We start from the raw sequence: 11,558 nt of genomic DNA on the forward strand, positions 1-11,558 counted from the left end.
TTTGCTTTCGATGTCCTATGCTCGTCAATCAGTGATCGGCATTGCCAGAGTGACCCCTCCAACGGTCAAGTAAGTGTTGGATCGAGATGTGAAGCTTGCGGGTGTGTGCAAGAAAGCGAAAGGAGTCAAAAAAGATAGAGAAGATTAGTATTTGTGTGAGAGAAGAAAATCATTCTTTCACTTACTTTTACGGAGCTTTATATAACCGTGGAGGTGAAAATCCCACTTAGGCTATCAAATGAGCCTTAGGCAAGCCATGTGTGTGACCACACGAGTGAGGCATCGATCGTTGACTTGCCGCAAGCATGGAGATATCACATTAGGGGGTGACAGTTGTTAGTTTATACTCCTGGCATTGTCGAACCGTTATCCAGGTGTCACTCTTCAAATAGGTAACCTTGCTAGGGTCATTCTCGCGTTAGGGGATGTCGGAGGTTGAGATCAGAGAGAGCCCACTCGGTTAGGATTCCTCATTGTTTAGGAATCATTGTGGCCGTGCAAAAAAAGGTTGAGACTTGGTGGGGCCCTATTCTTATGGAGGGCGTCGGCCGGTGTGAAAAAAAATAGGATTTTACACATACAAAACGTATGGGAAAGAGAAAAATATAATACTACTGACAGTAACTTCAAAAAAAAGAATTTCAAAATTAAAATTAATAAAATATTATTTACATTCAATAATGTCTTTAAATAATTTAATAATTTTATCAATTGAAAAACAAGGATTATCAAAACTTAAATATAAAAATTTAATTAGTAAATTTGCATACTAAAATGTCATAAAATTAAATTTTATATAAAAATTTATTTTAATTTTTAAATTTTTTAAATTATAAAATAAATTTAAAACCATCAATCGATGTCGGTCTCAAGTTTAGATGAAAAAAAAGATGAAAGTGAATATTTATTTATTTATTTATTATTGTTATTATTATTATTTTGCCTAAGCTAGGTCCCAAACTTGATTGAGACGGCCTTGAATGAGAATGAGAGTAAAGTTGATGAATTTTTTTATGAATGTTACTTGACAAGTTTTGATGAAACTAGTAGTTAGAAAAACTATCAAACTCCTCTAAGATGTCCATATAATAATTTTGACTAAAAATAGTACATAATTATTTTTACTCAAATGATAAATTTGAGTGAATATATGTATTCTAAGAAGCCTGTATAGTGTTAGATTCTCTACGATCGTGTTGTAGATTTATAGCAATTTGCGAAATACAAGAGATAATTAAATGTGAAAACAAAATAAAAACTTCAAATCACACCTGAATCCAAAGAGATTGTTATCTTGAAATTTTGAGGGCTAACAGGATTTGATCTTCCATAGAGGTTAGGGTGGTATCTCCTCTTTGGATGGAAGAAACGAAGAGTCAATCGTAATTGATTATCTCTCCACACTATGGGGACAATAACCCTTTTATAGCCTTGAACCCTCTTTTATTATCAGCACATCAATAATAATATAAAAGTGAGTTAACAAATTTTTACTCACATAATACTAACATCCATTAACCAAACCCATAATGAATACATCCATTAATTACTTTATCGGGTTTAATCCATAATAAGTGTGTTATAAATTAACATATAAGCTCACCAACCAACATATAGTCCATCCATTTTTTAATACTAATATAACATGTTTCATATCAGTACCCAACCCTTTGGTACCCTAAAGGCTTAAATGATGCAACTACAAAGTATTTTTATAGTTAGCTAGATATTCATAGATTGGTTCAAATTTTAATTTTTTTTTTCTGATGGGAAGACAATCCTAAAACGTTAATTGTGGAGCGATGATCTGTTCACACTTTCTGATTTACCTTGATAATTGATAAAAAAAATTTGTGGGACTAAACTGGTTGCCTTCAGAATTAATCTATTCAAAAAATTAAATATCTAAATTATCACAAAAATAAAGGCTTACTCCTCGCATAACATGTTTCATATAGTACCAAAGAATCAAGAAATTTTTACCTTATAAAAAAAAATCAAAATTTAGGCATTTTTTTTTATAGAATCTATCCTTTTTTGGCTTTTCTCCTCTCTTTATTAATGATTGTTGCACAATAAAGCCGTCAAATCTTTTTCTAAACTTACCAAGTTTTACATGCGGGAATCTTTTATTCATTAAATATTTCTTATTAAATGATGTTTGCTCTCCTTTCCTCAAACTACCTTTAATCTTGTGTATAATAAATTAATTTTTTAATTTGTGGTCAATATTAACAATCAATTGGATTTGGAGGAGAGCAGAGGAAGCATCGTTTAGCACTCATTGAATAAGCATCGTTATTGAATAAGAAATATTTGATAAAAAACGTGGCCAAGTTTAAAAACTATTTGACAACACTATTGTGCTACAACGTATAATAAGGAAAATGAAAAAGAATTGATGTGCAAAAAATTGAATAAGAAAATGTTTATTGTCTGCAATCATCCATCCATTTAATCATTTTTATTGCATAAGAAAACGATTGCTCCACTATTGATTTATACATTACTCTTCCCAATTGCTCAATCCAACTCAACATCAGGGATAACAGTCGACTGATAGCACCATAATAGTTGACTATTCCATCATCATTCAAGTTTTCGGATTGACTATAAAATTTTTTATTCGTTGCACAACATCATTAATCGAGTTCATCAATTAATTGTGAAATCAGACGATTGGTAATCCTTAACAATCAAGTGTCGTACAAAATCCTTGAATGAGTGTGGCAAACCCTGAACAATTTGTGGTTTGACAAAGGCAATCGACTACTATATTCATGGTAGTCGATTGCTGCCAATATCCTGCCCTATCAAGCAAGCCGAACACTCCAAGTTTCAGGTTCATTAATTAATTGATATATCTATATCAGTGGATTGATAATTCTATTTCAATCTTATCAAGATTGAACTCTTATTTTGTTAAGCATAATTTGATCAACTTTGATTTATTTGTACCGTACAAGATTAATTGATATATTTTCATTTATAGCGTGGTCTTATCCTTTCTTGGGACCACATTGAGTGGAAGTTTGCACCGGACTATTTTTTTTTCTTTTTTATTTTGAAAAAAATATTAATAAGTGAGTGCGAACTAAGAAAATATTTCAGCCTCCCCACTTCTCCTCTATTTAAGTGTGCCCAAATGCTTATTCATGAACCATCTACCAATCCTCAATTATTTCTACTCTGCATTGTTCATGGCTAACCTGCTCGTGTTCTTCCTTGGGGTGAGCAAATTCACAGCACTCTAAGTATTATTAATCAATGGAAGTTGTTTGGTTGAATCAATCAGTAATCTGATTCAATATATTTGCCTTGTACGACGTTTGTTTGACTTCTTCAATTAATTATGTGCACATTGGTTGCAGCTCCTCGCCGGACTCGTAGCCCATCCATCAGTTGCACTTGCTTCGTCGCCGGAGCTCTACTGGAAAACTGCTCTCCCGAACACTCCCATCCCTAGCAACATCCATGACCTCCTTCACCCTCCTGGTTTTATTTATTGATTTTTATCCGCGTATATTTTCATTACTATATAATCTTATTAATTTGGAATTCCAATATATATATATCAATTGAATTGCAGAGACTAGCCCCGGCGTATGGACGTCGCCGGATTCCGAAGAAGAAGAGGTGATTCCCGGAATCACCTCCATTTACTACAATGCCGCCACCGCAAAGCAACTCCGCGACAAGTCCTCCCGGTCTCTGTTCTTCCTCGAAAAGGACTTATTCCCCGGAGCCACCTTCGACTTGCAATTCAAGCAATCCATCCCCAAACACGCTGACCTCCTCCCTCGCCGCGTGGCCAACGCCCTCCCCTTCTCCTCCGACAAGCTCCCCCACGTCCTCGCGCTCCTCTCCGTCGACCCTGACTCGAAGGAAGCCCGGGAGATGAGCGCGACTTTGGAACGGTGCGAGCGCACGTCGAATGCACGGGAGACGAAGCATTGCGCCACCTCCATCGAATCCATGGTCCACTTCGCAGTCTCGGCTCTGGCCACCGACGATGTCAGCGCGGTGTCGACGGTCGCGAATGCCACGGCGGCGGCGGCGATGCAGCGGTACGGGGTGGAGGGGTTCGAAAGGATCGACGGGGAGGGGGTGGGCGTGTTCTGCCATGCCGAGCCGTACGCGTACGTGGTGTTCCACTGCCACGCGGTGGGGAGGGGGATGATGAGGGAATACACGGTGAGCTTGACGGGGAGCGACGGGAGCCGAGTGGAGGCGATCGCCGTTTGTCACTTGGACACGACGTCGTGGAATCCGCGGCACGTGATGCTCCAGGTGCTGCAGGTGAAGCCGGGGAGTGCAGAGCCGGTATGCCATTTCCTGCCCATCGACCATGTCCTGTGGACCCCTCGCCAACAAATGCTGTGACCTAGTCTCAAGGATTGCCATATACGTCTCTGCCTATCGTTGCTTGTGCCTGTCTACCTAAAGTATGTAAAACGTGTGCTTATGTTGTTTGCAATAACGACTGCAGTAGTCGAGTGAAGTAGGCCTGTTGTAATATATAGTGTTGTCGGCGGGTGTATGCATAGGTTTGCTTAATTCTACATAAATATATAAATAAATAAGTTTACTAAATCACTTCTAAGTGAAATTACCAAATCAACTAAAAAAAAACTATTATAGTTAAATATTTTTTATTATCCAAAAATATCTATAATTATAAATATATCTAAAGCCAATGAACAAAGATGAATATCTTCTCAATTACTTTAAGTTCACATAAATTATAAACTTACACAAACAATATTACAAAATTAATAATTAAATATAATATGTAAAAAAAATATTTTTAGTAAACTAAATTAATATCTTAAAAAATAGAAACCTTAAAAGTTACTTAAACTTAATTAGTTTCGAGCTAGCAAAACTCATAGTGCGGAATGAGCACGCAAATAGATCGGTCAGTTGAGCTTGCAATAGTGACCACTGAACGCGGTGACCACCGACCACGGTCAGCACGACGAACACCAACCGCGGCCAGCAGCGAACACCGACTGCAAGTGGCTGCCCCTGGCCAATGGCCAACGGCGACCATCGATTGTGGTTTGCTGCCCCAAGGCAATGGTCGTTGCCCCTGCAACCCCTAGCCAAAGCCCATGGGCCCCGGCTAGTGGCCGATGACCCATGGCCCGTGGCCCCTCGCCAGTGATCGGCGACCCACGACCCGCAGCCCCTGACCAACAACCAATGGGCCGCGGCCCTTAGCCAACGATCAGCGGGTTGCAGGCCATGGCTCTGGCCAGCGACTGACGGATCATAGTCACTGGCCCTGCGGCCCCTGGCCAACGACCCCAGACAACGGGGGTCAGCTTGGGCGGCGGCGGGTCGCCGGTGACAAGCAGGGAGGAGGGAGAGACGATCTAGTTCAATGAGAGAGATGCAACAGGGAGGAGAGAGGAAGAATACCAGAGACAACGAAGGACTTCATTCGTTGGAGAGATCTGGCAGTGGAGAGGGGACGGCGGCGATTGTGATCTGGAGAGGGTGCGGGAAAATGTGGGAAAATGAAAAGAGGGATCCGGAGATTTAGGGTTATGCTCTAAATTTGACGATGAAATCAAATTCGCTGCCAATTTGGCGATGAATCTAGGTTTCGTTGCCAACTTGGCGACGAAAAATTATTTTCCTTACCAACTTAGCAACAAAAATAATATTTGGTCGTCAATTTGGTGATGAAATTTTATTCGTCGTCAATTTAAATACAATGAATTAATATTTCATCACGCATTCGTGATGAATAATTCATCCTGTCGTCAAATTAGCGATGATTTTATTTTTCATCCCTAAATTTACTACGAATATTTTTATTTGTCATAAATTAATGATGAAATATATTTTCGTTACTATTTTATGACAAATTTCACAACAAAATATTTTTCACAATGAAATTTATAACGAATTTAATATGTTGCTAATTCTGCAATAAAATAATTTTCACTATAAAATTTATCATAAATTGACGATAAAAATATATTTTATCCCTAAATTTATTATAATTTTACGATGATTATTTTTAGTCATTAATATTCATCTCAAATTTATCACATTTTTTATGAAGTGACAGTGCTTATGGAATAACCATGCAATTTGCATTGTCGAATAATAATAATAATAATAATAATTTCATATCTACTAAATATTTGTGTTAAATACATATAACAATGAAAAAGATATTAATATATGTTTTGATAAAACTCTTGAGTTATCCATGAGAATATCAAAAGTCCAATTAAAAGAAGTAGTAGTTTAAAACTCATGAGATTGCTGCATCATTTGTACTTTTTTTTATATCTTTCATCTAATTGAACTTTATATACATATATATTATTTTTTATATCTTTCATCTACTAATTAATTTAACAATTGGATTTATTTACCGTAGGACAAAAGGATGAAAAAAGGAAGGAAATTAAAAACTGTGGAGAAAAAATAGAAAGGATATCGCAACAACTCTTAATTGATCTGTTTGTCTCCTTGTTCTCCTGGTTAAGATCGCCAAGGTTGAAGATGAGGACAGCAATAGAATCATCTTTGAGGTGCCCACAAATGAGAGATTAGGAGAATAGTGCGAATTCGTGCATGGCTCTAGATAGGCAAAAGCAATTTAAATCAAAATTAATCTTCTCTACTTAAAAGGATTTTAACTTAGTTCTACAAGAACTTTAGTATTTGTTTAGTCTTCTCCATGTTAAACAGGCCTTAGTAGGGTTTTTACTCTACGTGCAATTAATTAATTAATTATTCTACCCATTATGCAACATGTGAATGAATTGAATATTTGTGAATAAATTTGATATTAATTCAACTTAAATAAAATTTATTAGGGTCGCTTCTGGGACATAATTGAGTTGGTTACGACGAAGTAAAATTACTAAAATGGACAAGGGTCGTATCTCGACGAAACCGAGACAATGCCCCCCTCCGTCGTGGTCAACTATAACTTTTCGATTTATCTCTTCATAAATAATCATGATCGTGGAGCTGACTGTGTGAGGTCGCGGATTCCATATTTTGCTGAAATTATGGTGGAAAAACACTTATTGATCAACAGCCACCTAACAAATTGGGCTGGCAAGGCAACCCATGAAATCGGGCTTCCATTTTTTGGACTAAAGAAGTTTCATGTTGCACCTCAATTTTAGACAATAAAGCCCATGGAGGCTTCTTATTTCCTTTCAAAGATCCTTGTGTTATACCTCGTGAGCTTGTCTTTCCATCCTACAAGAGGCTACTTAGTTTTTCTTTACTCTTGTTTGTAAATTTTTAAAAATGTTTAATATTGGTTAGGTTTTAAAATTTAGAGTGCTCTTATTTTAATACAAAAATTATTGATAGATTGTAAGAATCTAGGTATCATCTACTTCTATTAAACTTTATGACCTCCTTGAAAGGGAGGTGCACTAATTATCTAAAAAGGTGCATTGGTAAAATCGAACAACTGCAATAGAAATGGCCAACCTAAAGAGGTGGCTTAATTAAACAAAGGGATGTGTAAACTAAGTCTAACAACTATGCATCAATGTGACTAACTTGAAAGGATGACCTACTATTTGAAGAATTGTGTTCAAAGGCGGAGGGAACCATTTATTTATTATATAAAATTATTTATTTGAGCAATCTTAAATCTCCAAATCAAATTTCATGATCAACTTGAGGTGTATTTGATTAATCTTAAATCTCTAAATCAAATTTCATGATCTACCTGAGGACCTATACTTTTATCATTGACTGATCGATCTGGTAACCGAAGGGTTGTTGACTAGGGATGCCTAAAGTGCTAGAAAACATGTGCTATTTGAAAGGTGTCTAGACTATTAAAAATAATATGTTTATCTAAAACGGGTGCCTAGACTATTTAAAATGGTGTTTTTACCCAAAAGGTATCTATACTACTAAAAAGAATAGGACTAATATAGAGGATTGTCTAAACTATAAAAAATGATGCATATATTTGAAGAAGTCTTTTTTTATCCTCGGGGCATGGTTAAGTTAGTTATTGCGGGATAAATTTATTGAAGTGGACAAGTTTTCTAATTTACTTTCTCATAGATGATCGTGAGACAGATCGTATGGGGCCATTGAGGTGGCGGATTCCACATTTAATTTTGTGGAAGAAGAAACCTTTAAACTAGAAGAGATGTTTAGTTAAAGGGGTGGATAGAAAAATCAAAAGGAGTGTATTTAGTTGAAGATATATCTAGACCTACTCGAAAATGTACATCGATCCAAAAGGATCGGATGGCTCAACTATTTAAAAGGGTATACATATAATTGAAGGGTCATGATTCATATCGTCAATCCATCAACTGACCAATTCACCACCTAAAAACATAAAGTATTGCTTAACATATCAATTAATGCAATATTGTTTATTACTGTAAGTCAAGATTAAAAAACAATAATAGCATTTTTAACATATTAAGAATATAATTATTATTTTCGTTCCATATGAGCTAACTAGATTTTGACTTATTGAAATGGCGATACTGCACGTTGGCGGTTGGTGCGAACGGGAGGGCATGGGCTTGCTAGTCTGGTAATCCATGATCTCTAAGCTCATATCCTACCGGTTCGACACCGACAATCTCTAATCTCTCTTCTTCAAACTCGATTTGAGATGATATTTTTATTTTCCTTTCTTTTCTATATTTATGGTTTGTACTATTACACGACCTCTTGCGTTGTTTGTTTGTAGAGTTTGATCCATCGAAGTTTTTCGATTGAAATATAGAATTATATTGTTGTATTTTTTATTTGATTTTAAAATTAATATAGTTGGTATTTTAAGTAAGAACTATAAATTTTTTTATGTAAGATTTTGTATTCAAATGTCAATTAAGATATTTTAATATTTATTTATTATCCAGTTCTCTCTTTTACATGATTTTTAAAATTATAAGAGTCAAGTTCTGATTTTTTAATTGAGCTAACTCGAAAATAATAAAGTTTTGATTTTTTATTTTGTTAAGCGTTAGATGCATTATAATTATGAAATATAATTTCCAAAAATTATTGTATGTAGTGGTGAAATAAAATATAAGTTTGGGACTTTTAGAAAAAATTTATTTGCTATTTGTTTTTGAATTGTTCAGAAAAAATAGTCATTTAAATTAGATGATTATATTTCTAAAATATTATGTTAATGGTAAATTAAGTTAAATAGTAATGTTGAGGTATTTTAAGAAGATGTGAGATAAACCTTCTTCAAATAAGACATCTCCCCCTCCACCACCTCTTCCTCCTCTATCTTCTCCATCACCTCTTAATGTTGACTCAAATGAGTATGCTAGTGATCCTGAGCTAAGAAAAAACATCCTCAAGGTATAATGTGAATGGAAGAGATATTGTTTGACATTACTATTTGCAAAAAGGTCTATTTCAATAAAAAATCATGAATTTCTTTGGCATTTTTGTCCAAAAGAGAACAAGTCGAGGTCAGAACCTGAGGCTTAAAGACAAGGTTAGGGCCCATAGACTCAAGGCTTAAGGCCAAGGCTGGCGGTCGAGATTGAGATGAAGTCGACGTATAAAATCGAGTAGAGGTCGAGGTCAAAACCTGAGACTTGAGATCGAGGTCGAGGCCTGAGATTGAGTAGAGGTCGACATCCAAGACTGCGATGAAGTCAGCGCATGAGACCAAGTAGAGGTCGAGACCGGGACTCAAGACCAAGTAAAGGTCGAGGTCGGAACCTGAGACTTGAAGCCGAGGTTGGGACTCAAGGCTTGAAGCCGAGGTCGGGACTCGATGCTCGAGGCCAAGGTTGAGATTGAGACTTGAGGCTGAGGTTGGGACCTGAGGCTTGAGACTAAGCTTGTCAACTTGCTATCCTTTGAGATTTATCTAATCGTCCTTGATTTTAACTAATAGCTCAACATCATTCCGAATCTCATGAGCCACGAGGCAACCGCAGGCTTCCACCGTATCATTGGTCAAAGTGGATGTGACTTTTTGTTATTAAGGGATTTAAAAATTGGAGAAAGAAAGAAAATTTTGATAAATATGTTGGAAATCAGAGCAGCATTCACAATAGGTGTATAATGGTGGCTTCTGACTTAATGGATCAAAACAGCATATTGAAAACTTATTTGGTCAATCATTCTAGTAAGATAAGTCGTGATGAATTACTACTATATTAATTGATGAGGTTCTTGATATCTATTAAAGAGAAATTGATAGTTGCTTTATGGTTTGTAGATGAAAGGAGAAATATTGTTGAATGCTTTCTAAGCATTATACATATAAGCAACACTATTGTTTTATCATTTAAGATTGCTATTGCTTCTTGATTGTGCTCATATGGGTTATCTATATCTAATTTACGGGTGTAAGGATACGACAAAGCTAGCAATATGAGAGGAGAAATCAATGGCTTAAAAAGCTTAATTATGATGGAGAACAAGTCTGCTTATTATGTTTATTATTTTGCTTATCAACTACAACTTATATTTATAACTGTTGTTAAAAATCGCATGAGGATTTCTACTCTTTTTTTGATGTGATTGTACAATATAATTGAATAATATTGTTGGAGCGTCATGCAAGTGAAGAGACATACTTTGTGATAACTAATTTGAAAAGGTTATTAAAGGAATTTACAATGGTGATATCTCCATTGGGCGAGATATGAATCAAGAGAAGACATTGAAAAGAGCTGGGGGTATACATTGGGGTTCACATTATAATACGTTATTGAGTTTGATATGTTTGTATTCTTCAATTATTGATATCCTTTTAATTGTTGAAGAGGAGGAAAAAAATCACAAGCAAGTTGGAATTGATAGGAAAATATGAATTTATATTTCAAATGCACTTAATGAAGAATATCTTGAGAGTCACGAATGATTTGTCAACCGAATGTGCACTTAATAAGAATATCTTAATGTATTCGGCAACCGAACGGTCGCCTTGCTTAAGGTTCAGAAATTCCTGACGCTGTGTCATGCGGAATACCTCTGAAAGGTATTCCCCCTCAAAAGCCTCTCTGAATGCTGACCACGATGAGCTCCGATCTCCGAGTACTGTCCGCTGAGTCTTCCACCACGTGACAACCTGATCACGCAAGTAGAATACAGCTAACTCAACTTGTTCCGCCTCAGTGCAAGTGATATACGTGAAGGTGTCAATAACGCTCTCTAACCAAGAATGTGCAAGCCATGGGTCAGATCCCCCATGGAACAGAGTCATCCGGTCCTTCACTAATTTGGCCAGCGCGAGAATTCGGCCCCTATCCCCCGTCTTACTAACCGTAGGCTGTATCAGGTCTGTCGACGGTATTTCCAGAACTTGAGAACTCCGCCTTACAGTTGGGGAGTTACGGGTCTGTTCCCGATTCTCCCTATCATCCTCAGAACTCTCTGTCTCTACAAATCTAGCGGGGCGTCTCCGGAGTCGACCACGTGCTTGGTTTTGTCCAGAAGCCATATCAAAATTTAACCTCACCTGATGACATAATTACTATAAGTTTCTAGAAATGGATTAGATATACAAGGTGACTTTACTTACAATTGCTTGGAGATCATGCCTCTGTCTGTCCCATCTC

General features: G+C 36.5%; 1 protein-coding gene across 1 annotated transcript; it reads left to right on the forward strand.

The window, feature by feature from the left end:
* The first annotated feature begins 3,151 nt into the window (after positions 1–3,151).
* On the forward strand, positions 3,152–4,593 carry LOC141844422 (BURP domain-containing protein 6-like). The gene is made up of 3 exons (XM_074732482.1): positions 3,152–3,230; positions 3,372–3,495; positions 3,590–4,593. The coding sequence occupies exons 1-3, from the start codon at positions 3,156–3,158 to the stop codon at positions 4,381–4,383; spliced, it is 993 nt and encodes a 330-aa protein (XP_074588583.1). The 5' UTR covers positions 3,152–3,155; the 3' UTR covers positions 4,384–4,593.
* Positions 4,594–11,558: the final 6,965 nt, after the last annotated feature.

This window comes from Curcuma longa, chromosome 13 (genome assembly GCF_044706935.1).
Source record: "Curcuma longa cultivar G26 ecotype Majalengka, Jawa Barat chromosome 13, ITB_CL_G26_1.1, whole genome shotgun sequence".
Lineage (NCBI taxonomy): Eukaryota > Viridiplantae > Streptophyta > Magnoliopsida > Zingiberales > Zingiberaceae > Curcuma > Curcuma longa.